Source organism: Phocoena sinus, chromosome 20, assembly GCF_008692025.1.
Source record: "Phocoena sinus isolate mPhoSin1 chromosome 20, mPhoSin1.pri, whole genome shotgun sequence".
Taxonomy (NCBI): Eukaryota; Metazoa; Chordata; class Mammalia; order Artiodactyla; family Phocoenidae; genus Phocoena; species Phocoena sinus.
In genome coordinates this window covers 39,823,420-39,849,493 of record NC_045782.1, presented here as the reverse complement: position 1 = coordinate 39,849,493, position 26,074 = coordinate 39,823,420, and the positions used below count along the sequence as shown (strand labels likewise).

General features: G+C 49.5%; 3 protein-coding genes across 7 annotated transcripts; all 3 read right to left on the bottom strand.

Annotated features, from left to right (window-relative positions):
* Positions 1 to 542: 542 nt before the first annotated feature.
* On the bottom strand, positions 543 to 5,903 carry AOC3 (amine oxidase copper containing 3). The gene is made up of 4 exons (XM_032615439.1): positions 4,167 to 5,903; positions 2,366 to 2,651; positions 1,845 to 1,974; positions 543 to 1,108 (listed from the first exon to the last, which is right to left on the bottom strand). The coding sequence occupies exons 1-4, from the start codon at positions 5,764 to 5,766 to the stop codon at positions 833 to 835; spliced, it is 2,292 nt and encodes a 763-aa protein (XP_032471330.1). The 5' UTR covers positions 5,767 to 5,903; the 3' UTR covers positions 543 to 832.
* Positions 5,904 to 6,433: 530 nt separating this feature from the next.
* Positions 6,434 to 12,892, bottom strand: AOC2 (amine oxidase copper containing 2). 3 transcript variants are annotated; one of them, XM_032615441.1, is made up of 5 exons: positions 11,592 to 12,892; positions 10,016 to 11,475; positions 7,787 to 8,072; positions 7,426 to 7,555; positions 6,451 to 7,086 (listed from the first exon to the last, which is right to left on the bottom strand). In XM_032615441.1, the coding sequence occupies exons 2-5, from the start codon at positions 11,400 to 11,402 to the stop codon at positions 6,820 to 6,822; spliced, it is 2,070 nt and encodes a 689-aa protein (XP_032471332.1). In that variant the 5' UTR covers positions 11,403 to 11,475; positions 11,592 to 12,892; the 3' UTR covers positions 6,451 to 6,819. The 3 variants fall into 3 exon arrangements, with proteins under 3 accessions (XP_032471331.1, XP_032471332.1, XP_032471333.1); XM_032615440.1 differs by having other exon boundaries at positions 6,434 to 7,086; positions 10,016 to 12,892; XM_032615442.1 differs by lacking the exon at positions 6,451 to 7,086 and having other exon boundaries at positions 7,426 to 7,672; positions 10,016 to 12,892.
* Positions 12,893 to 13,034: 142 nt separating this feature from the next.
* Positions 13,035 to 20,122, bottom strand: PSME3 (proteasome activator subunit 3). Of its 3 annotated transcripts, XM_032615485.1 has the most exons (12): positions 19,566 to 19,939; positions 19,210 to 19,364; positions 18,850 to 18,882; positions 18,664 to 18,726; positions 18,365 to 18,469; positions 16,936 to 16,984; positions 16,271 to 16,383; positions 15,989 to 16,057; positions 15,785 to 15,852; positions 15,631 to 15,685; positions 15,419 to 15,505; positions 13,047 to 14,836 (listed from the first exon to the last, which is right to left on the bottom strand). In XM_032615485.1, exons 5-12 carry the CDS (start codon positions 18,422 to 18,424, stop codon positions 14,756 to 14,758), a joined length of 582 nt encoding a protein of 193 aa, XP_032471376.1. In that variant the 5' UTR covers positions 18,425 to 18,469; positions 18,664 to 18,726; positions 18,850 to 18,882; positions 19,210 to 19,364; positions 19,566 to 19,939; the 3' UTR covers positions 13,047 to 14,755. The 3 variants fall into 3 exon arrangements, with proteins under 3 accessions (XP_032471375.1, XP_032471376.1, XP_032471374.1); XM_032615484.1 differs by lacking the exon at positions 19,210 to 19,364 and having other exon boundaries at positions 13,035 to 14,836; positions 19,566 to 19,941; XM_032615483.1 differs by having other exon boundaries at positions 13,053 to 14,836; positions 18,985 to 20,122.
* Positions 20,123 to 26,074: the final 5,952 nt, after the last annotated feature.

Here is a 26,074-nt window from a genome sequence, read left to right as displayed (position 1 = left end):
TCTCCATGACCATCCTCTGCTAGAGAATGCAAGGCAGGCCTATACAAATGGGCAGAAAGAACTGTGGGGAAACACATCCTGCCCCAGGACTGGGGGTAGGGGCAGCTCCCAGACACAGCGACACAGACGGGGACTGTCCTCTCAAACTAGATGTCCCTTGCATTTGGAGACTTCCACAGGCTTAGAACCAGGAGAGGAGACCAGAGGTGAGAAATGAGGGCTGGGTAACATCCCCTCAGGGCTGGGAGGGAAATCCCGGGATATAAGAACAGGTGGGAACTGGGGGAGGCTAGGCAAGAGGGGAGAGAGAGAGGAGGAAACGTGGGCCAAAGCGCCCCTTCCAGCTTGATTCCTAGATTCGCGGGCCTGGCAGGAACCCTGCCCCACGGCTTCTGGTGCTTACCCCCATGGCAGAGCCCCCCATCCTCACCTCCCAAGTGAGGACTCAGGAGTCTCAAGAGAAACCTGGGATGGCTAAGAAGATTTGGGAAACCCAGAAAGCAAAAATAAAAGGAAACAAAACAAAAACCACCCCAAACAGGAGTCTTCTGGAAAGTTTAACCACGACTCCAAGCTCCTGGCTGCCCATTCCTTTCCTCTCTGCAAGAGGAACTTCGCAGGTCTGGGGTCAACAGAGTTGAGAGCCCCCTGTGTCAGGCATCACAGACTCGGGATGCTTCCAGAAGGAAGGGGGAGGGAAGGGAGGACGATGGGAGAAAGAAGACCCCCAGGATGTGATGAGGGAGAAGACATAGGCCGCCCTGCCCAGTGCCCATCCCCTCCCCTCCCCACACTCCCTGGCACTGGGGTCCCAACCACATTCCCCATCCACCTAGTTGTGGGAGAAGCCCGCGTGGGAGAAGGCAGGGAGGTGGGGGGCACAGGCCGCAGCCTGGGGGAGGCAAGCCAGACGGTTGACCTCACAGGCCCCAGCATCCTGGTCCTCCCGGAAGTAGACGGAGTCAGCAGAATCGAAGGAGGGGTCCTGGTCAAAGAAGTTGTAAGGTCGGAGGAAGAAGCCCACGCTGTTCCCCACAGTCACTGTGTTGGGAATGTCCTCTGCATGGGGGATGTGCAGGAAACCGGTTGTCACCCAGGCCACCAAGTCCTAAGGGGGTGAAGAAAGAGGATCATGAGGTCTGGCTTTGCTAAGCGCACGTCCGCCTCCCCCAGGATTCACTTTGGCAGCCCACCTTTGCTCAAGAGGATTTTAAGTCTTCAAACATTTTTCCTACTAGTCCAGAAATCAACGCATAAATGGTCGATTTCATATTCGGAGCAACACCTGCCTCCCATCCCAGCCTGCACCCTCCATCATCTGACATTCCCCATGACATCACCATCAGCCTACACACCCCCAGAGGAATGATGACACCCACGGGCAACTTCAGCTCCTTTCCCCTGACTCAACGAGAGCTCCCAAACTCTGAGAGAAGGAGGATGAAGAGGGAATATCAGGGTTTGGGAGGCAGAAATTAACTTGGAAATTAAACCTTTAATGGTCAAGCCAGCAACAGAGAAGCTTTCGATATAAGAGATGTGGTCTTCCCTGGTCACTTCCAGCCCTCCTGAGTCCTGGGGCCCTTAAAGGACTCAGTCCACGACGCTGAGACTTAGAGAGCTGTAGAGTCTTGAGGATAGGCTGGAGCCTCAGCCACTGTGTGCAAATGAACTTCCAGCTTGGGAAGATTCCCTCAGCAGGTAATGATCAGAGCCACAAAAGCACAGAAGGCAGGAGTCAGCTCCGTCCTTGAGGAGATGGTTTTCAGGGACCTCCCCAAGAGGAGGTGGGGCTCATCTCTGTGTCCCCGAACCCCTCCCTCAGCCTCCCACAGCCGGCTGACCTCTCCAGCTATGGTCTCATTGTTGATGAAGTCAGCAAAGTCCACGGTGGGGGCCCAGGGGTCATTCTGATTGAAGATGCTGCTGCTGCGGGGCTCCGCCTCCTTCCGCTGGGTCACAGCCAGCTGGTACCTAGAGATGCTCTGGTCAGGCCTCCATGCCTGATCGTCATGGAAGGGAGCCGAGCCCATGGACCTCAGCATTCCCATCTCGTCCACACAGTCACTCTGACGCCACCCTGGTGGGTGGCCCAACATCATTCCATGGCCTCCTGTTTATCCCTTGCCATTTCACAATATGCCCCCTCCCAAACAGAAAATACTTTTCCCACCTGGGCTTTAGCCTTCCAAGGGGACCATGTATCCACTGTGGGCCTTTGGATAACCAGGAAATCCTTTTTGAGCTCTTACCTCACTTATCTCGTGTACAGTCTGAACTGAGTTCCCAGTTGCCCCTCCCAACACTCCCTTCTCACTCTCATCCCCTCCCCCACCCCACACGCATACCGCACCCCATCACCCACCTTGCCCAGCTCAAGGCTCTCTCCATGGAGCTGTTCTGGGGCAGGGGCTCCCCAGCAAAGCTGACTGTCTGGATGCGGTAGCCCCTCAGGTGCCCCCACTTGTTGCTGTGATTGCTGGCCAGGTACAGGTAGCGAGGGGAGGGACCTCCCAGGGGGAAGGCGGCCTGCTCCTCCGTCTCCAGCAGCTTCCGGGTCACCTGCAGCCTCTGTATCTGGTGCTTGGGGCTCCAGGGTACCGCCGTAGGGACAAAAGCCATGTCCTCAGCCCAGACCCAGTTCTCCAGTCCTGCAGGGGTGGAGTGTAGGTGGGGGGAAGGGTGGGGGGGGAAGGGGGGGAGAGAGGGCTGGTCACGCAGCTGCCCCCCGCCGCCCCCGGACTCTGTCCCCACCTGGTTTCAGAGTGGGGGCCAAAGAGAAAGCCAGACTGAGTGTGCCCCCTGCTTCTCTCCCCAATCTTTCAGCCACACCTGTTGACCTGTGACATATTTCTTCAAGGATTTCATTCCTTCATCCTTTCACACTCATTAGCGGAGAGGCCTGTGCTCAGCACTGGGGACACACTGATGAATGAAACAACATCCTTACCCTCCTGCTCTCACAGAAGCCCCAGAGAGGCCAAGCCCTGAAGGGACTGTAGTGTGAGAGGAGCCCATTCCAGATTGAAGGTTAGAGGAACACGGGTACAGGCAAGAATAGAGGGCTTCCTGGGCCACTTTTCAGCCTGGCCTTAGGGGATGTCACCAGCAGAGGTGACATGGCAGGGCATTCTAGACAGGGACAAAACAGGAGCAAAAGCAAAGAAGCGTGACTGTCACATGTGGTGCACATGTCCAGGGACAGGGCGGGTGTGTGTCTTAAGCTACACGGGGAAGAATGTGAAAGGCAGGCAGTAGCTGTCCTCTGAAGGGAAGGGCCTCGTAGGTCCTTCTGTGGACAGGATCCTATAGGTGATGGGGAAAGTGGGAAGTGTGTAAGGGAGCAGGCTGGCATGGGCTGGTAGGCCCCTCTGAGTGCAGGGTGAACCATGGATCTGAGAGGAAGAAGAGTCGAAGCAGCAGAGAGAGGGCTGGTGCCCACAGGGGGCCGGTAGCGGGGCCAAGCGAGGGGTTGGAGATATTTCAGAGGCAGAAAAAAATCTGGTGAACTCAGTGTGGGGAACGACAGTGAAATGACCAAGACTCCGAGGCATCGTGTAACCCTTGGCTCTCTGTGACCACCAACTCCAGGAACTATCTGGAATATTCCACAGTATCCACTCTACCCCTCACACTTAAGTGTATTGTGCCCAGAGATGGAAATTCAGGGAGGAGAAAGGTCCACCTCCCAGGGAAATGTATCCCCCGGGGGCGTTCCATGATTGGCCTGCAGGTGCCAGGGACTCTGCAAAATGCAAACAGATCCTCCCCAATACCTACAACTGCAGGCCAGACACAGATAAGCTGAAAAGCAAATGGCTGCCTCACTGAAGTGGGGCCCATATAAGTGCCAGGGAGGGAAGAGGGCAAAGGGGACCCTTAGCCTGGATCCTGCCTCTTCTCTGAGCTTAGCTGTTTCCCAAGATTTTCTGATGAGGTCATGTAGAGGGTGGGTGGCAGCTCTGTACCCAGCCAATGAGCTAAGATCTCAGTAAAATTCGGCAGCCAACTCTCTCCCATCCAGCAAAAGAGGAAGCATGAAACTCCAAAACATATACTCATGCTCAGATCTTCCTTTCCTGGAAAACCTCCAACAAACACAAAGCAAACAAAGACAACCCTTCAGCCCCCTATCTGGGATCCTGGCCTCCGCCAGGATGTCTTACCTCCCACGTCCAGATCCACCTTGTAGTGGGCACTGTGGGTGTGGACGGTGCCCAGTGTGTGCTTCCCAACCTGGTTTCCGTATCTTCGGGCAGCTCCAAAGAGGAACGCTGAGCTGATGTAGCCTGTGGCATGGAATTTGACTTCGATGGCCCCATTGGGGTGGAAGACCATATCCCACACATAGTCGTAGTTGAGCAAGGTCGACACAGATCTGAAGACCAGCACTGTCTCCACAAGGCCCCCAAAATAGTGGGAGTGAAAATCTGAGTGGTGTCGCCTCAGGGGCAGGCCCTGGTTCTGCTCAAACACACAAAAGGCATCAGGTAGTGTCTTGGGGGCTTGGGACTCCAAAAGGAAGTGCCAGTCCACGTAGGTGGCCAGATAGGGGCAGTCCACCCCACGAGTCAGGGGTGTGGAGTACTTGCCCATGCCAAAGCTGCCATCCATATAGTGGGTCAGCATTGCCGCTGGGGAATTTCCACCATAGACAGCCAAGGCCTCTTGGAGGCTGATCTCGTAAGCCAGCCGTTCTCCCTGGAATCGGATGTCAAAGATCCTTGGACCACTGAAAGCTCCGAGGCCAAAGGAGAAAGTCCACAGTGAGGAGGCCACTCGACTCCCCTGGACACTGAAGCGGGGGCCCTGGGAATGGAACTGCAGAGGGGGAGCCGGACCCGGAGGCGCCTTGGACTTCAGGGACCAGGACCCACCTGTGCCGTTGTCTGGGATCACCACCACATTCACCAGGCCGGCCTCAAACTGCTCCTCCAGGTGGGCCAGACTCTCATAGTAGCGGCCTTGAAAGAACACCTTCTGGATGGTCCAGCGAGCAGGGTCCAGAGCCTTGTGGTCTACCAGAAGCTCCAAACCTATGGGGTGCAGGAAGAACCCAGCCCCTGAGATGTTGTAGTAGAGGCCAAACCAGGTGGCCCTGTCCTCTGATTGCAAGCCACGGGGGGCTGTGGTCATGGTCACCAGGTTCCCTCCTTGGTGCTTGTAGAAGCAGCAGTGGTGGAGGAGACCAGCAGCCTGGGGCAGCTCTGTGTTGAAGATCATCTTGTCTATGTCCAGGTACTCTCGCATGAGCACGGGGCGTCGGTGATAGGGCAGGGGGCCCCCGTGACGCTCCACAGTCACGTCTCGCAGGTAGGAGGGGTGCGGCAGCGGCCCCACCAGCAGCTCAGTCACATTGGGCTGGGGTTGTCCGCCAAAGAAGACGATGGCCAGTGCCTCCCGGGCAGGCGGGGGGCTCCCCCTGTCCAGGTGGGCCAGGGCTGCAGCCTTGGGGGGCAGCTCCAGCTCTACCGAGAAGATGCAGTTGTCTGAGGGTTGGGCCTGAGCTGCATCCACCAGGCCTGGTCCCAGCTTCTGGGTCAGAAAGCTCATCACAGCCGTCAGCTCTTCTCGGCTCAGGTCTGCAAACAGCCGGCTCTGGCCAGGGTGTGTCCAGGGCTGGGCACTTGGTGATACAGAGGGGCAAAAGGGAGGCAGACTGTGTTCACCACCATCTCCTCCCCTGCCAGCTAGCAAGACACACACCAGGGCAAAGATGGTGATGACAGCCAGAGCGAGGAGCACCAGGGTGGTCTTCTGGTTCATTGTCCCATGAACATAGAGACAGAGGATTGAACCAAAGTGGAGACTTGTATTCTCAGTCCAGCAGAAGAGGGTCCCTTTTGCTCGCTGTACTGGGGCCTCCTAGACTCTGGCTGAGGTTCTCAGTATTGCGATGCAATGGAGACAGAGGATGGGAAAAGCATGGGAAGGCTGGGGAGGGGGGCGGAGCGGGCTGGGGTTGGGAGGCGGGCCTGAGGCAGGGCAGCAGTGATTTCCACAGACCTTACATGGCTTTGTGTTCCAGGCTCCAACTCACATTCTGCTCTCTGGGTCAGGGTTGGGACAGGGGAGCGCTGGGTTAGGACGAAGTGGTGGTGGGGATTTCAAACGAATGCAGCTGACCAGCCTGAGCACAGACATGCGCTGACATGCACAGAAATGCCGGGGAGGAGGAGCCCCTCTTTCCCCTCCGCCCCACTTCTTTCCCCAGCGCCCATTTCTCAGAGCCAGATGTTCCCTTTCCTGCAACTTGGAACTATTGTCCTCCTTCCAAGGAAACCCCACCCCCAGCTCTTCAGCTTCCCAAGCAGCATTTCTTGGCCAGGTCTGTCCCCCTTGCCCCCTCTCCTCCATGGCTAATTTCCTTGGCCAGAGTCCTTAATATTCTCTGGGGGATTCTAGATACTTCAAAAGTCAAAGAGAAGAAATCCAAGTAAAAGTCTTGTGATACTTTTTATTATAAATTACACACACCATCAGTTTTTACAAAATTCTATCTATTCTTCCACTTCAATGCACAGGCATTAAAGAAATGTCCGGTATAACATTCACCAAATGTGAATGCTGTTTCTGAGTGGTAGGATTTGTGGTGTTTTAGCTTGAGTATTTTAATATCAACGTCATTTGTATAAATTCATCATTTTTAAAAAGTGAACTGGAAATAAGAATTAACCAAAGGATATATGGGGGTTTACGTGGTAGGAGGCGGTTTCCCAAGGGTTGAGTGTCAGGGGAGCAGGAAGTGGAAACAGAGAGGAAGGTACATGTCTTGGCACCCCCTCTCCGCCCTGCCCATGTCCCACCACACACTCAGGGCTACAAGTCTTGGTAAGAGAAAGGCGGCAGGTCCGGGACACAGGCCGCCAGGTGGGGGATGCAGGCCACATGATTGACACTGCAGAGTCCAGCATCCTGGCCCTTCTCAAAGTAGACGCTGCCAGGGGAGAAGATGGAGGGGTCCTCATCAAAGAAGTTATAGGGTCGGAGCAAGAAACCAACTCTGTTCCCCAGAGTCACTGTGTTGGGGACATCCTCAGCGTGAGGGATGTGCAGGAAGCTGGCTGTAACCCAAGCCACCAGGTCCTGCAGGAAGAGGAAGAACTGGAGACTTTGGAGGCGAGACCCAGAGAACCCCCCCTCAGCCACAATCCCCAATCTCCAGTCTCAGCCCTGCTTCCACCTCTGCCCAGCCGCAGGCCCAAATAACAGGCGTGGTAATCCATGTGAGAAGCTGTAGGGTGATCCCAGGGCTAATCTCACCCCCAGGAGGGATGACCCATGTTGGTCATCAGGGAACTCCCTGGCTGGCCCCTAATCTAAGAACTGGAAATCTACCATTCCCTCCATCCTACAGCCAGGGGCCAGGCAGCCAAGACACCAGGCTTAGGGGAGCTCCTTTCCTCTGCCCCTAGGGCTACCAACCTCTCCTAACAGGGTCTCATTGTTGATGAAGTCAGCAAAGGCTGTAGTGGGTGTCCAGATGTCATTCTGGTAATAGATGCTGCTGCTCTGTGACTCCTCCTCCTTCCTCCGGGTCACCACAAGCTGGTATCTGACCAGGAATGTTGTAGGAAGGTGGTGTCAGAAAATGTCAAGGGTCTTTACCAGCCCAGAAATCCTTTGGATCAGATTCTGTGTGAGACCATTCCCGTCCCATATCTACTTGGATCTGAGAAGAGGTCCAGGGGTGAGTGATCGAGGTTAGTGAGTTGGGGTCTTCAAGAACTGGGATGGGAAGGGGACCAGTCCTTCCCTACCACCCAGTGCCCAGGGCCCTCCTCACCTCCCCCAGCTGAGGGCCCTCTCCATGTCGCTGTCCAGGGGCATGTGTATGCCAAGAGGGCTGTGGATCTGGATTCGGTACCCGCGCTGGTGACCCCAGGAATTAGTCTGGTTGCTAGCCAAGTAAAGGTAGCGGGGAAGGGGGTTCCCCAAGAAAAAAGCTGTCAGGTCCTCCCTTCCCAGGACCTGCCGAGTCAGCTGTGGGCGCTGCAGTTGGTGCTCCGGACTCCAAGGGGCTGCCACAGGTTTAAACACCACGTCTTCAGCTACCACCCAGTTTTTCAGCCCTGCCAGGGTGAGGGGAGGGAGAGGAGTTCCACAGCAGGTGAGACAGGTCCCTTGTTTTCTCCGTGATGCCCCCTGCACTGGCCTGACAAAGGACAGCAGAGCTCATCAGCTCTGCGCTGGGAGCCAGGTCTGGACTTGAGAGCTAGCCCCCTTCTTTGAACTTGCCCTGTCCAACACAGTTACCACCGGTCACAAGTGGCTCCTTCAATTTAAAAATTCAGTTCCTCAGTCACACTATCTATATTCCAAGTGCTCAATAGCTACACGTGGCTAGCGGCTAACATTGGACAAGGCAGACATGTAACATTCCATCATTGCAGAAAGTTCTATTGGCACTGGTCTACCCAATATACTTTGGACCAATTATTTGCTTCTCTGATTCTCACTTGGTGAATCGCTACAATGGGCATAAGAAAAGCTGTTCTGTAGCTGAGCTCTATAAATGTAAAAGCACACACAGGTGGCTAATAACATTCTTCTAACTATGAAAGGGATATTTGTCTTGGAGAAGCCGGATGGAAAAACCCAATCCCCTTCCGTGGTGCCCTGCATACTCCTCCTGGCTCTGAGACTTTGATTTTTTTCTCAATACGGCAGGTATCACTTTGTCTTTTTTACAAGGAAGTAGATTCGTATCTTTAAATTGTCTGGGCGATCCCTGGAACTCTTATACTCTTTCTGCAGGTTCGGACTGCTAGTTCCTTTTGGCATGACTCATACGAATGTGCTGGCACACAGGGAACTCTCCTGAAGCCAGTGCCCCTGCCAGCTGTCCTGTGCGCAGGGGCCTGACACAGACGCTCTGGCCCACAGCACCAGCCTGCGCTGCACGCTGGTCCAATACATGTGATTTGATTTTATGTCCTAAGACAAGGCTCTTCAACGCCAAAATGCTGGAAAGAAGACTTCAAGTCAGAAAATAGTCATATTCCAAATATGTCCAAGAATAACCTAGTTAAAACGCATGATTTAAAATAGCATTTCAATCGTGCTGTTTTCCTAGCTCTCCCCCCTCCACCCGCCCAGCGCACACACACGCCATCTTTACACTCAGGAGACTATGGAAGTGTTTGTTTCACGAGAAATATGCAGAGTCACAGTGCGCTACACTTGGGCAGCCACTTCCCGACCCATCTCCCCCGACCCTCCTTAGTTTCCGTAACTGAAAAATGGAGAGGGTCTGACGGATTCCTAATTTTCTTTCTGGGCCTAACAGTCTAACTTGATAAGTTAATTATTTTGTTCTGGACAAAAATCTGTCAGGAGCTTTAGGTCCCCTTTGTGCTTGGAGCCCGACTTGAGAAATCCCTTCCTACGCTTGCAGCAAGCCTATCGCATGCCTGCCACGTCACCAGAGAGCCCACCGCGATGACACGTGCTGGCAGGAATGGGACGGTCCTCCCCAGGAGGCGGATGGGCCTGTCTCGTAATCTCAGTTGTCTGAATCCTGCGGAGCAGGCCCCAGCTAGCACCTCCTTTTCTCAGGCCCCAGGACCACCTCCACTCTGAGGAAGCTCTTTACACAGACTACTCCCTATCTCTGTTCAGGCCCCAGCTTTCCCCACCTCCACTGACTCTCAGAATGAGGAAGAACTCAGAGCCCCAGCTCCAGCCGTGTCCAGCCTCAGACAGGCAGGGCAAGTTCACCACCCACAGACAGGCTAAGGCAGCCAGCTGGTACAGCGCAGCCATTACATTTGGCTTCACAATTGCAGCGGGTCAGAGGGGCTGGGCGGGGGAACACTCTCTACCTTTTTCCAAATACCCAATAAGCCCAGTATTCAGGCTGACTGCAGTCGAATACAGTCAGATCAGTCCCTGCTGTTGCCACAATAAATTGTGGTGCTGGAACGCCACCCTCTTGCCTCTCCCGGCTTGATGTGCGGGTCTCCCTTCCCTCTGGCCCACCCCAACGCTCAATCCTCATCCCCTGGGCACTCACCTGCCACATCCAGGTCCAGCTTGAAGTGGAAGGCATGCGTGTGCACCGCCCCCAGCACTCTCGCCCCAACGCGGTTCCCAAAGAGGAGGCTCTCCTCGCCCCCGCTCAGGAAAGCTGTGTTGATGTAGCCCGTGGCATGGACCCGCCCTTCAAGCGCCCCATTTGGGTGCAATACAAAGTCCCAAATGTAGTCATAGTTGCCTACAGAGGACACAGACCTGACTACAAGGGCCGAGCCAGCCAGACCACCATAGAAATGACTCTGAAGGTGACTGTGGTGCCTGCGGAGGGGTAGTCCCTGGGCCTCCTCAAACACACACACAGCCCCCGGGAGCAGCTGGACTGCCCCTTTGCCCACTAATACGTGGATGTCCACCATGGTAGACTGATAGGGGCAGTCCACTCCCCGCACCAAGCCCCGGCTGTGATGGCCAAGTCCATAGCTGCTATCCAGGTATCGGGTCATCATTGTCTTGGGTGAATCGGCACCATAGATAGAAACACACTCCTGGACACTGACCTCATAGGCCACTCGCTCACCCTTGAACCGAACATCAAAAATCCTCATGCCACTGAACACCCCATGGCCAAAGGTAAACGTCCAAAGGGAGGACGCCACTAGGTTCCCTTGCACACTGTACCGGGAGCCCTGAGGTGAGAACTGAAGAGGGGGAAGAGGACCTGGGGAGACCCGCGATCGCAGCGATGAGGCCCCATCTGGCAGGGGCAGAGGGACTCTAACCACTTCCAGCCGGCCAGCCTTAAACTCCCATTCCAGCTGACCCAAGTCTGCATAGTAGTGCCCAAGGTAGAAGACCTGCTGGACAGCCCAGCGGGCAGGGTCCAAGGCCCTGTGGTCCAGCAGCAGCTCGAGCCCCACAGGGTGAAGGAAAATCCCAACACCTGAGATGTTATGGTAGAGGGCTATCCAGGTAGCACGGTCCCCTGAGCGCAAGCCACGAGGGGTGGCGTGCAGAGCTGCCAAAGTGGAACCATTGTAGTTGAAGACAGAAGCCAGGAAGACTGGTGCCTTGGGGAGCTCCACCTCTTTCAAATGCTTCCACATCTGGGCAGACTCAGTTCCCAGCACGGGGCGTCGGTGATAGGGCAGGGGGCCCCCGTGACGCTCCACAGTCACGTCCCGCAGGTAGGAGGGGTGCGGCAGCGGCCCCACCAGCAGCTCAGTCACATTGGGATGGGGCTGTCCGCCAAAGAAGACGATGGCCAGTGCCTCCCGGGCAGGCGGGGGGCTCCCCCTGTCCAGGTGGGCCAGGGCTGCAGCCTTGGGGGGCAGCTCCAGCTCTACCGAGAAGACGCAGTTGTCTGAGGGTTGGGCCTGAGCTGCATCCACCAGGCCTGGCCCCAGCTTCTGGGTCAGAAAGCTCATCACAGCCGTCAGCTCTTCTCGGCTCAGGTCTGCAAACAGCCGGCTCTGGCCAGGGTGTGTCCAGGGCTGGGCACTGTAGGATACAGAGGGGCAGCGGGGAGGCTGGCTGGAGCTACGTTGGCTGGTCAGCAAGACATAGGCCAGGGCAAAGACGGTAATGAGGGACAGTGCCAGGAACACGAGGACTACCTTGAGATTCATGGTGAATGCCGAGAGCTGAAATGAGAGTCCCGCCAGCTGCTCCTTCTGCTTACTGACATCAAATCAGGGTTTATATTCAGTAGGATGGATAGGAATAGTGAAAACTCCACCCTGTGGGTTGGACGGGAAATTTCTGACCTTGATTTATATAATTCTGCTCCAATTTTCTGTTCTGTGGTTTGGCTCAAGGTACTACTTCCACGTGCATAGCCTCTCCCCATCCCTGAACTCCTCCCAGCAGCACGGTCAGTACCCACTACGGATCTCCATCATTTAGACCAGATTAGAGGGCATTTGCATATACACTAGACTCTACCTTCCACCCAGAAAGGGTCTGAGGAGGTATGCAAATCTCAGACGCCCAATCAAGTCCCATGGACTACATGCAACCACTCTAACTGCCCACTTGCCTATCTCCTGGCAGGCACTCCCCTCCAGTGCTTCCAGGATCCACTGCCCAGTTCAGCAGGAAGCACTGCGTTCTGCCAGATGCCTAAGACCAAAAGCCCCTGGTCTAGTCTCAGGCCTCTTCCATCTAGTCGGTGAGAAAGGAGTGGTGCAGGCCTGGGTGCAGCAGTCAGATTTGTACACCAATTGCAGGTCCCTAAGCTGTGTGACCTGAGGGGAGTTACTTATCATAAGTCTCCGTGTCCTCACCTATAAAGAAGGGATAAAACTACCCCAGAGATTCACGGAGAGTAAATGAGATCGGCACGTAAAGTGCCTAACAGCCTGACACGGGGTAGGCATTCAGAAATTGTCAGCTACTGGTAAGGATCTCTGAAACAGAAGAGAGCAGATGTTCCTCCCTTGTTCAAGACCTTAAACCTTTCTCTGCAGAGACAACAGATACCAGATCATAGGATACTAGAATGCTACTCTGCAAGGTGGAAGTTAAGGAAACTTTATTTCAGAGGGAGCTAAGGTCCTAGATAGCCCTCCAATTCATTTGAAAACCAAAAGCCAGGAGTCCCTGGCATCTCCGCAAGAAACTTAAGACATTATTCAGAAGGAACATTTAGTATGGAGCAAAGAAAATGACGGGGTCGGGTGTGCCTTGAACCAGGTGATTCCCCACACACGGAACTAGAGCAGCCTCTACTGGCAGTTCATGGGTATCACTGGGGAGGGAAGGAAGGAAGGAAGGAAGGAAGAAGGAAGGAGCTGGGATCTTGTGAGGGTAGAAGGCAGCTTAGGTTTGGAAAAAGCTAACTTTCATTTAATTCAGACTGAAGACAAATGAAGGACCCACCCTTGCCTCTTGGTAGGCAGAAGCCTCAGCCTTTCCATTATTCCAGAGAAAAGAGGCAGCTCAGTTGGTATAAAGACACCCAACAGGGTGGCTGGAGGTATATGCGGAGGTGGGTATCCCAATGTGCACACACGTAAGTGTGGGTATGTTCCTGGACACCAGAGCATCGCATCAGGGTCTGCAGCTTTAGAAAGAGGTCAAAGTACCTGTATTTTTAATAATTTCTTGACATGGTAAAAGAATTTTACATTACGATCCAAGGGTGGTAAGGTGAGGAGGAGGGACATGGGAACAATCCAACAAACAAAAAGGGAAACTGAGAAACACACGGTGGGAGGACGGAACATTTTAGCTGGAAGGGGTCTGAGGGTGGGTAGGGGCATTGCCCAACTAAAATGCAATTGGTTTGTTACTGAGTACTATTCATGGGAAGACAGCATCCTAACTCCTTCTCTAGAGCACACTGGGAGGAAAAATGATGCATCCAGATGGAAATATGATTGGGGGCTGCAAGACAGAGACAGGGGTAGAATAAAAGTCAGCAACAGACACAGAGAATCACCAGCAGACTCTCCAGTAGTGGTAGAATAAAAGTGGGGGTTGATGAGGGTTAACACAAAAGCTGTAACAAGTGACATCTCTGGAAGATTTGAGAGATGACAGGCAACTCTTCTCTGGTTTTGACTTGCCCAGCAGATTTCCACATACACACAATGTGTACATGCATGTGTGTGCACGCACGCACACACACACACACACACACACACGAGTGGCCGCTTTCCCTGGAAGCACAGTACTATAAATAAGAAAACATTTTTCCCTAAAGGAAAACCCAGTAGAAGCAGCAGCATCTGGCCTCACAGCTGCAGACACCCCCAGCCCAATTTACAACTGGCCTGGGAAGAGGAAACCGGGATTCAGAGGACCAGCCTTTGCAAAAATGCCCCAAAGGACCCGAATCACAGCGGAAGGGGAACCCACTACCCCTGCTTCTCATCTTTCAGTTGTCCTCCAACTCACCAGCCTCGGGCACCAAGAGGCTACAATACCAGGAGACAATGGGCCCTGGTGGATGAGAACTAAGACACCTAACACCTTCTGAACAGGGTGTGTGTGTGTGTGTGTGTGTGTGTGAGAGAGAGTGTGTGAGACAGAGACAGGGTTTGGGGGGGTGGGCAGGGCTTGGGGGAGAGGGGCATCAAGTAACAGAGTAGGAAGGCATGTGTGTGCTGCATGTGTGTACGTGTGTGTACATGACGCACATATGTGTATGTGAAAATCCTAGTTATAAAAACATCTGAAGCAGCTAGGGACTTGGCAGAAGGTCTAAGGTGTTTCTTTTCATGATCAGGTTCAAGGTGCAATGTATATAGATGGGAAACCCGAAGTCATCACCAGGGCAACTGTGGCAGGGAGGATGCAACGTTCCACAGTGTCAAGGGACACTAACCTCCCATCAGGAAGAAAGGAGCTGGTCCCCCACGCTCCGCCCCAGTTCCTACAAAACACCTAGCACTCTCCTTCCAGTTCCCTCAGCTTCTAACCAACTGATCATCAACAGGAAGAATATACAAAGCCCAAGACACAGGAGGGAGCCAGGGAGAAACAACACAAGTACTCTTGTGCCAATATCCTGCGTACACACACCTGGAGGTCTCCAGAAATTAGGACGGGGGGGCGTGGGGTACTAGGGAAGGAAATAGAAGAGTTCCTGAGGCCTGAAAAAAGAGGTAAACACGTCACAGAACTACATGAGAGTTTCATTAGGCTCTAACTAAAAACAGAGAGAGGGGTGATTACTACTTCCAGCCAGTTTCCCCATCACGATAGTCATGTAACAAACCAAGGCAATGTCGGTCTTGAGCCAGACTCACAGAGTCCCCTGGCCCTGGCCCTGGCCTCAGTACAGTGTCTCTGCATTGCTGCTCCGGGGCCGTTTGATCTTCTCGATATTTTTCAGGATCATGTCATGTAGAGTGACCTGGGAGAAGAAGGATCATGGACTCACATGTCTGTTGTACCCCTACCTCACTAGGAAAATAAGACACCGCCACAAACTCCCAAGCAATCACTCACATAACCTGGATCTCACTCACCTGAATCTGAATTCAGCATGGCTGCCCTACTACCTCTCTTATACCCCAGGCACACCTGGGTATATCCAGGACCCAAGAGTCTAATAAATTACATTTACTGAGCACTTAACATACCAAGAATTGCACTGGGTCCTTTAACGTGTTAACTGAAGTTTGAGGTTAAACTTGCCCAAGGCCACACATTACAGGTAGGATTGGTTCTAAACCTAAGCCTGATTCTAACACCCACATCTTCACCCCTATTCTATGTTGTGCCCTTTCCCATTGAGGTAGAAAGAAGGGAGATGCCCAGCTAGATACCTTCAATGACCTCATAGCTCTCAACACTTGGCTAATGGGCAGAATTTGTTCCACTCATTTTACCTCCACCCCCGCCCTCCATCTCAACCTCCAGAGAGTGGCAAGAAAATGGTCACCAGAACTAAGAGAAGCCAGAGCAACTGTGGGCAGGGACCAAGGTTACTTACATATTGATTCCTTAGCTCTGATATGATGAGCCGAAGGCTGATATATTCTTTCTCATCAATCTCTGTCACGGTGCGGCGATAGTCCTCCTGAGAGTGGGGTGGAGAAAAGGCTAGTTCCCAAAGCCTGACTGTCCCCACATGGCTCCTCCCAGGAACAGCCACTCCTCCCGGTCCTACCACTTCCACCCTCGGCCCACAAAACCCTTACTTACCACATGGGGATATTTAGCTATTTTAGAAACCAATTTGGCTCTTGTAATATAATATCTGGAAGGAGAGAGAAGAGGAGGAAGCTGCAGGAGACCCTGGACAGTGCTTACCACCTCATCAGCCCCCAATTCCTGGGCCAAGCCCAAGCAGCCCTACCTAGATATCTGGTCCAGATAAGATGCAGCTTCACTCTCAACAGTTCTTAGTTCTGCAACTGTCTCCTCCTGAAAAAACAACTGAGTCAAAAGTCACTTCCATGTCACCCCAAGGCAGACCAAAGAGAAAGGGAAAACAGAAAAGCAGGGGAAATGAGATTACCTCCCAAACTTTCCTCTCCAGTTTCTAATGCAAGCACATTACCTGAATGGACACCCCAAAGTTGTTCCCATCTTCTATCCTAGGAATCAGGAGTTGTACCCACATTTTGACCTGGAGAGTGAGGAGACCAAAATATACATATGAGGACCTTGGCCTTTTCTACTGAAGCCACGAAGTATACAATTCATGCTGCTGGAGCCAGATGTCAGGAGCACAGGAGCCAAAATAGACTTCCAATTCCCACATCATCTCCACGCCTCCAGCCCCATATCCATCATCTTGCATAGTTCAAGCCAGGCTATTTGGGGTCAGCCCCTGCCTCACCGTGTTGCATTTCTCGATCAGCAGCCGGATCTCAGGCTTCACTTTTTCAATAATGTCCACCAGCTGCTGGTTGCTTTTTAGCATCCCATTGGGCATCACGAACACCTTGGTTCCTGGCAGGGACGTGAGGAAGGTTAAATGATTTGGATGGAAGGCAGGACATAGCACTCCACCCCTTTCTCTCTTTCCCAGACCCATGAGATGCTATGACCTCTGCCTTTTATCTGTCCAACTCTATCTATAAATCTTGACACCCCCAACGACATCAAAAAGAGAACACATGGATTAGCAAATGGGTGTCTAAAGTATCCCAAAACTCTGAAGAATAAAAAAATTAAAACATGCTCTATAGACTTAATGTACCAACTATTACTGAAGAGGAAAAAATGATATGGAACTGTGACTTCTGTGAAAAATCTGTGATGTGTAGCCACTTCCAACCTCTCTCCCTTGGCAGTCCACACTAAGACAAACCCTCCCTATTAACTGGAAAATTAGGTTTACAGTGCTAAATAATGACAATGCTTGGAGGACTTGGGAATGCTAACGTCTGGGAAATAAATTCAGATCCTGCTTCCTGACCAGGAGAACACAAGATTCATCCTGCATCTCAGGGCTGCAGGCCAGGAAAGGCTGGGGTGGGGTACAGTGAAGGGAGCTCCTACCCTGGAAGGCCTCTTCACATTCATCCAATCTTCGCTTCTTGTAAGTGGGCTAAAGATACAAAAAGATGGGAATTAGCCTGCTTGACACCTACATCCCCATCATAAGCTACCCTTCGAGCAAGTTTAATCCCTTCCTCGACCCCATTATTAATTTACACACAATTTACTAAGCACATACAAGGCTTTAAGAGAAGATTCTTGGGGCCTCCCTGATGGCGCAATGGTTAAGAATCCGCCTGCTAATACAGGGGACACGGGTTCCAGCCATGGTCCGGAAAGATCCCACATGCCAGTGAGCAACTAAGCCTGTGTGCCACAACTCCTGCACTCTAGAGCCCACGTGCCACAACTACTGAAGCCCACATGCCTAGACCCCATGCTCTGCAACAAAAGAAGCCACCACAATGAGAAGCCCGTGCACCGCAAAGAAGAGCAGCCCCCGCTCGGCACAACTATAGAAAGCCTGCGTGCAGCAACGAAGGCCCAACGCAGCCATTAATTAATTAATTAAAAAGATTCTTGCCACAAAGCAACTTAAACTCTAGCTGGGAAGACCAACCTTTCAAGAAATATAACAAATTAAGCAATTAGCGGTAATTCCCTGGTGGTCCAGTGGTTAGGGCTTGGCACTTTCACTGCCAGAGGCCTGGGTTCCATCCCTGGTTGGGGAACTAAGATCCCACAAGCTGTGCGACACGGCCAAATAAGTAAATTTTTAAAAATTTAAAAATTAAGCAGTTGGGCAGGGGGGATACTATAAAAAACAGGAAAAATGAAGCACTGAATGCAGAGTTAGGATAATTAAGGGAATAAATACAAATCCGCTGGTTCCACAAAGAAATGCAATATTCAATCAACAAACATGTATTTAGCACCTGCTATGTACCAGGAACAATGCTAGGTGCTGGGGATACAAAGATAATTAAGATAGTTTCTGCTCTCCAGAATTGCTAGTTCTATCAATGAGACAGTAATGCAGACAAAGAACAATACAGTACAGTGTCATCAGTGTTATAATAAAATGTGGATATATAGCTGATAAAGACTAGGCACTAAAGATACACAAAGACTAGGACTGCAGTTACACAGCAAGAAGAACTGTTCATTCCATAACAACACTCAAGACACTGAAATGGGTAAGAAAAGTCTTGCCCAGAGTCCTGGGGACAGACCAGATCACCTGAGGGAACCTGTAGCTATTTGTCCTATTTTTAAACTCACTCTAACAGAGTAACATTAACATATTCACTTCATGCTACAAATGAAAATCAGGATCTAAAGGGGGTGTACTTCAGTCATAACATCTGTAAGAATCCTCATTCCCAGATCCAAATCCCACTGTCCCCTCTGTATATGTTCAAACTGAGCAGGGAATAATGAACAGAGAACCTACTGCTTCCAAACACAAAGATAAATATATGACACTTACACCGTCCAGTCCATCATGGCTATTGGTGAGAAGAATGGGGTCAGGGACTGGGAGATTCATGTCTGAGTGGATCTGAGTTAGGTCATGGATGTTTAGGATTGGTTCCTGAAAGAGAAGCCCACCCCAAAAACATTAGTTTTTTTCAAGATGAACAAAGAAGTATTTCATTTAAAGGGCAAGAAATGAGAGCGCTTTACAGTACAAAACAAAACAGAATTAACACGTGATTTGTCCCATTTGACAGAAAGACCGGGGGCAAAAAAATGGGGGAATCTGAGAAAAAGAAAAGCGTTTCTCACCTTCAAAAAACTATCAAGTTCTAACAATTTCTTTGGGAAAAAATTTGCCACCAAGTCTTCTGCCTAAAGATGAGGGAAAATACAACCGAATTAGTAACTGTGGGAAAGTCTGTCTCTACAGGTATCTCTCCTCTGGGGAACTCCCGACTATTAACCAACATTCATTTCTCTATCTATTTTACTCACCTCACTTGTGATCCGTTCCCTGAAAGAATCAACCTAAAATTAATAAAGAAAACAATTCACTATGAGTAAGTCAGTACCTGGCAACAGAAGTATGGGCAGGATGGGGAAACCCAAATCCAACTGTCTTCCCCTCACCTTGTAATCGTAATGAGAAGCTGAGAGGCCCCCAGACTGCAAATACTTTCTTTTTCTGAGGATCCATTTCTCCATCTCAGGAGAGGGAAGCCGGGCTTGAGGGCAACACCCGCCTGTCTTCCCTCCCTCCCTCCCTGTTCTGAAGCTGTCTGACTTAAAGAGCAGACAAAAGACAGGTAGGTGGGGGAGGTGTGAGCTCACAAACGTGTCAACCACCATCCAAACCTGGCCCAGGATACGAGGCAGGCCTGATGCCAAGGGCAGGGGCAGCAGCAGCGTCCGGAGGCAGGGACGCTGCTGGGCTGGGGGACTTCCAGCTGTCACTGGCCTGAAGAACTTAAGTCCACCACGTGTCCGCAGAGGTCTCCCCGGGCTCTCCACTATTAGACGGGGTACAGAAGGCCATCCCATATTATCCTCTCCCCCGATGCTGTCCCGGGAGTGGGGGGGCTGGGCTGAGCCGAGCGGAAGCTCAGGGCTGGTGTCCCCAGGGAGACAAAGACGCCGTGGGGAGTGGGGAGCCGGTCAGACTGCTCGGGGATCGAAGCGAGGGGTAAGGAGGCCCGGGCCGGTGCCGTTACCTTGAGCTTCACTTCCTGATCCACCTTCAGCAACGAGGCCATGGCCGGGCCGGGCCGTGTCCGCTCCGCTGGAGACCGGAGGCGCTGTGGGCTCCGGGGAGGGGGTCAGAGGGAGGCGGGAATGTCGGCTGCTTTCGGGACGCCGCCGCCCTCGCTGGCTCACTCACTGCTCTCTCGCTCCCTCCCTTCGTGCCGTCTTTCCGCCCGCCCGCCCGCCTGCTGCCTGTGCCTGCTGCCTGCTCCCTCTCTCGCTCGCCCTCCCGGCTTTCGCCGCTCACGCCGGAAGTTACGTCACAGACAACCGCCGGGATTTCGGCGAGGATGCGCACAAGCTCTGCGCAGCCGCGCTGAGGTTCGGCTCCGGACATTCTTATTTCCCGGCTCCTCTGCGCTCTACGGGTGAAATAAAAGGGAGTGCGGCCAAGGGTGGTTTAGTGAGATCTGAGGCTCAAAGAGACTCGGGGATTACTTGCTTCTCTGTTATCCCGGCACTCGCCTTCTCCGAAGGGACCTTCGGAGCCGCTACCGCCTCGAGCGGGGACCCGACCGACGACGCCGTCGCGCCCCAGTGACGCCGTCGCGCCTCGACCTGAGGAAGCCGACGGTCCCCGCGCTGGGTTTGGGGCGTCTAGTCTGTGATATCTGCCGCCTCCTCCTCTTGGCCGGAGCTCTAGTGTTAGGCTGGAGCCTAACAGAAGACAAGTCCTGTTGAACCAGGCTTCCCAACCTTTCTCTGCCATGTAGCCACTTAATCTCATACACTTTCACCTCCGTGATCAACTGCCTGATGGATGGGCAAATTGATGTCTGGAGGCCGGTAGTGCTTGTCCAAGGCTACACAGTGTTTCCAGAAAATCCAAGACCAGAACTCAGATCTCCTAACTTCTAGGGCAATGCTGTATCCATTTTCCTCCTGGAAGGCAGAGTCTCTAACCCTTAATTCACCCACTCATGGTCTCTTAACATTGGTTATTTCGCTCTAAAATGGACTAGGCTCTGAGACAGCAGTGTCTCAGAGGCTAGAAATAATGTGTCACTTATGTAAGTTAAAATCTTCTAGCAGCCACATTAAAAAGTGAAACAGGTGAAATTAGTTTTAATCATATATTTAACCCAGTTTAACCAAATATTATCATTTCATCATGTAATCAATATAAAAAATATTAATGAGATCTTGTACATTCTTTTCTCATACCAAGTCTTTGAAATCCAGTATGAATTTTACACTTACTTGCACATCTCAGTTCAGAGGAACCACATTTGCAGTACTCAGTGACCATATGTGGTTAGTGGCTCCTGTATTGAACAGCACAGTTCTGGGAAATCAAAGGTAAACAAGACTCAAGTTCTCTGGTCTCCTGGGACTTAATACTTGGGAAAGACACCAGAAAGTAAACTGACAACATAATTGCAAAATCTGATAAATGTTAGGGGAAAAATGACTGACATAGAGAATGCCAGGGGTCTATTTTAGTTAAAATGGCCAAGAAAGGCCTCTCAGATGAAGTGACAGGCTAAAAGGGTTAGCTTGGGAAGAGTGAGGGGAAGAGCCTTCAAAGGTGTGGGTGCAGCACAAGGAAATGCCCTGGGGAAGGAAAGTGGTTGTCCAGTTGAAGAAATTTTTTTAAAGAGCATATTTATTTATTTATTTATTGGCTGCACTGCCACCAGGGATCAAACCCGTGACTCCTGCAGTGGAAGCGTGGAGTATTAACTTCTGGACCACCAGGGAAGTCTCCGTTGAAGAAATTGAAAGACTAGTTAGTTAGTTGGGGGTGGGAGTGGGCTGGGGAGGGTTGTTAGGAAACAATTTGGATTAAGTGCAAAGGCAGGTCATCTGATTTACATTTTATCTTGAGCACACCTCTGTGTTAAGAGCAAGGGAGGGACTTCCCTGTGGCGCAGTGGTTGGGAATCCGCCTGCCAATGCAGGGGAGATGGGTTCAAGCCGTGGTCCAGGAAGATCCCACATGCCACGGAGCAACAAAGCCTGTGCGCAACAACTACTGAGGCTGCGCTCTAGAGCCCATGAGCCACAACTACAGAGCCCGCGTGCCTAGAGCCCATGCTCCCCAACAAGAGAAGCCACCGCAATTAGAAGCCTAGCGCACCGCAAAGAGGAGTGGCCCCTGCTCTTCGCAACTGGAGGAAGCCTGTGCGCAGCAACGAAGACCCAACGCAGCCAAAAATAAATAAATTTATTTTAAAAAAAAAAAGAGCAAGGGAGGTGGTGGGAATGCACAGTTGAATGAAGTGTGACTGACTATGGCCTCTGGAATCAGAGAAACCTGCCTTCAAATCCCACCTCAGCTCCTTACTAACTGTGATATTTTGGGAAAATTACTGGAATGCTGAGTCTCAGTTCCCTCGTCTGTAAAATGGAATTTCAATTATTATTAACAAATAGTATGCAATTTTGTAGGGCTGTTAAGAGTACTGGAAATCACATATATATAAAAGAGCTAGTACAGTGCCTGGGTACAAGGCAGGCACTAGATAAACAGCCATTATCAGACAAGCACCTGTTCATGCTCAGCATGAACTTGCCTCATGCTTACCTTAAACTATATAATTATTATCAGCCCCATTTTCAGACTCAAAGTTCTTCTCCACTTATTCAAGACCACATACAACATAGCCCATACTACCCATCTTGTGTATTAACATCTAACGGTTTTCCCCCTTTTCCCCCTGCTTTCTGTTACACTTGTCCCTAGTAACTTTTCAACTCTGATCTGGAACTTAACTTCAGGAATGCTTTCCCAAATTAACTACATCCTATTTTAAGTGTGCCATTACCCTGCATTTCTTTCAGAATTGATAACTTCAGCTTGAAAACTTAATGTGTTTCTGCTTGTCGAAATATGGCTCTGTTCTCAAATAATTGTATTTTGTCTTCTTCAAGTAGGGTTGTAAGAAGACAGATACACATTCCTTTTTTATTTCCCTTTCTCCTCCCTTATCCAAGTGTTTTATGTAATGTGCACTCATTTGTTTATTTATTCAGTGAACAATTGCTGAGGGCACCGCTACATTTAACAAACTATTCATTCCTGGGTGCTTATGAATCAAACATGATCACTGATGACTGGTCTTATTTTAAATTCATGTCCACAACATCCAAATGGGTGCTCCTGGGAGTCTCAGGTGTTCCTTGGCTTGGAGACAACCATCTTCTCCCTGTGTCTCTTCACATGTCTTCCCTCTGTTCATGTCCACCTTTGTGTCCAAATTGCCCCTTATTATAAGGACAACCAGTCATACTGGATTAATGACTTAATGACCTCATTAACTTGATCATCTGCAAAGACCCTATTTCCAAACAAGGTCCCACTCACAGGTACTGGGGGTTAGGACTTCAACATCTCCTGGGAGAATGCAATTCAACTCATAACACCTACCATTATCTGAAATCACCTTATTCATTTGTTTACATGTTTATGGTCAAATTCTCTCCTCAAGAATATAAACTATTAGAGCAGTTCACCAGTGTATCCTCCCAGACCTAGACGAGTGACTGGCACATAGCAGGTCTTCAATAAATATTTGTTGAATTGATGACAATATGTTGATTATTCACAATCCCTCAGGCACTACACATACTGATTGTCATATATTCTCTAAGCAGCAGAGCACACGGAGAGTTTACTACGTGCCGGACATTGTTCTTTGTGCTTCATATTATTAGTTCATTTAATCATCACACTACCCTATGTGATGTACACTATTATTCTTATTTTAATCTTTTCTCTTTTTTTGGCCGTGCCACGCAGCATGTGGGATCTTGGTTCCCCAACCAAGGATCAAACCCATGTCTCCTGAAGTGGAAGCATGGAGTCCTAACCACTGGACCACCAGGGAATTCCCTATTAATCTCATTTTACAAATATGAAAACAAGGTACAGAGTGGTTGAATAACTTGCTCAAGGTCAGGGTTGGTAAATGACAAAGACAGACTTCCAAACGCACAGTTGTCATCTCTATAGGCCCTACCTCTCCAGAAGCCCTTTACGTCTCCCCGCCTTTCTGAGATGGTGTTAGTGGCAGCCACACAGGAAGAAATGTAGGACTATGAATCCACCACACGAGGCCTAGGTGAAATTCTTTGAGGATGATTCCACCCATCTCCTCTAGAGGGGGTCTCATGCTGAAAGATCCAAGAGGAATAAGGGTTGTAAAGACCATCTCTAATTAGCAATACCAGGAGAAAATCAATCTAGTCCCACATATTACATGTGATGCTAATTATAGGAGGATCGTACACATTTAATATATTAATAGGAAAGTCACTTCTGGAAGTGGGAACAACTTTCTAAGCAATATAAGTCATCAAGAAAAAAAGCAGATTTGAATTCATAAAGACATAAAACGTCTGCACATCTGGAAAACACCTTAGTTAAACAGACCATTCATACAAATTAATGAAACATACTGAGAAAAATACTAAGAACCTAATAGACAAACGAGCAAAGGACACAAACGAATTTCACAAAAGAGGAAAACCTTCACAAAAGGGTCAATATTTACAAGTAACCAATGATATATCAACTAAAATAACAAGGAAGTGCCATTTTTTTGCCCTCGTTCCTCAACTATATGATATCTAATACTGGCCAAGGCATCGTGAAATAGGCTCTCTCATACATTACCGGAGGTAGAATATAATTATGTGCAACCACTTTGGAAAACGATTGCTAACGTTAATCAAGAGACCTGAAATAGCCAAACTCAGTAATCCCAGTTGTGAGGTTCTATCATTAGGAAACAGTAAGCTCTTCACTGCAGCATTATTGTAATCACCCAAACTGGAAGCAATGGAAATTTCCAGCAACTAAGAAACACATTAAGGTAGCGCATTTGATGCAGTGTAATGCAGTCACGAGAATGACAATTACAAAAACTGTATAGCAACATGGGAAAATATTTATTATATAATGTTAAAGTTTAAAAGCAGGATACAAAGACTGCATATAGATTACAAACATAAATACAACCTTGTTAAAATACACAGGGGAAAAAAAACATCATAATGGAAAACATAAAAATTATAGTGTGGTGAGATTATGGGTAATTTCCTGACACTATTGCCCTAACTTCCTGTATTGTTACATTTTCTTTCTGTAAAAAGTTTAATTTTGCTGTAAATGAATTATAGGCTTATTGATAAAAAAAAATCTAACAATACAAACTTGTATGAAGTAGAAGTCTGTCCCGTTGTTCAGTGAAGGACACTGCTTGCTGTACATCATTTCATATAACATAACATTTAACGTGTCATGTTATATACCACATATGTTACGTTGTTTTCTGTACAAATGGAATCGTATCATGTTAACTGCCTATAACTTTTCTTATGTCAATTGATAATCATCTCTTGCCTCAATTCATGCAAAACCTCCCAACTGGTCTCCCTGCTTCTACCCTTGCCCTCCTTCAGACCATTCTCAAAGTAGTCAAATGAACCAAGTAAAAAGCAAGTTACTTCATTCTTTCTAATGGTTGCATAGTATTCTGCTGATTGAACAATACCATAATTTATTTAAACAATCCCTATTACTGAAGGAAATTTAGCCGTGAACTTTCTTGTACATCTATATTTGATCACTTGCATATCTATGAGGACAATTCCTAGAAAGAAATTTTATGAATCAAAGACTATGAACATTAAAATTTTTGAAAGACATTCCCAAACTGACCTCCAAAAAGATTATGCTAGTTTACGCATGGAGTTCCCCAACTGCTCATCAACACTCGATGTTATCAACTGGTTCAGCCTTTATGATCTCATAAGTGAGAAATGCTGCCTGACTTGTTTGATTTTCACTGACTTAAGTACAAGTAAAATGAAATACCTTTTAATTTTGTCAATCAACCATTTGTTTTTCTGTGAGCTTTTTCATATTCTTTGCCCATTTCATTACTGGCCTATCGGTATTTTTATTGATTGAATAGACTTCTGTATATTAAGAAAATTTACCTTCTTTCTTATGAGCTGCAACTATTTTCCATATTTTTCTTTCATAACATTTTTTTACAGTGTCTTTGATAGTTCAGAAAGTTTTAATTTTTTAGTACAATTCAGTATTTTCCTTTTCAGCTTCTGATTTTCATGTCATGCTTAGACAGACCTTCTCTACTTCAAGATTATAAAAAATATTCACTCATGCTTTCATCTAGTACCTTTAATCATTGTATTTTTGACACTGAAATTTGTGACTAACTTCAAAAAGTGAAGTAGAAGATTCAGCTCACCACCATTTACATGGCTCTTTGGCCCCACCCATCACTTATTAAGTAGTTTATTTCCCCACTGATTTGAAATACTAGCTTTATCACATACTAAATCCCCCTGTATACTTGGTCTATTTTTGAACTCTAGTCTGTTCCACTGATATTCCTGCACCAAGACAAAAATGGTTTAGCTTTATAATTTCATAATACGTTTCAATATCTGAAGTGTTCGGCTTTCCCTAATTATAATTGAAATTTTAAAATCTAAAATGAAAAAA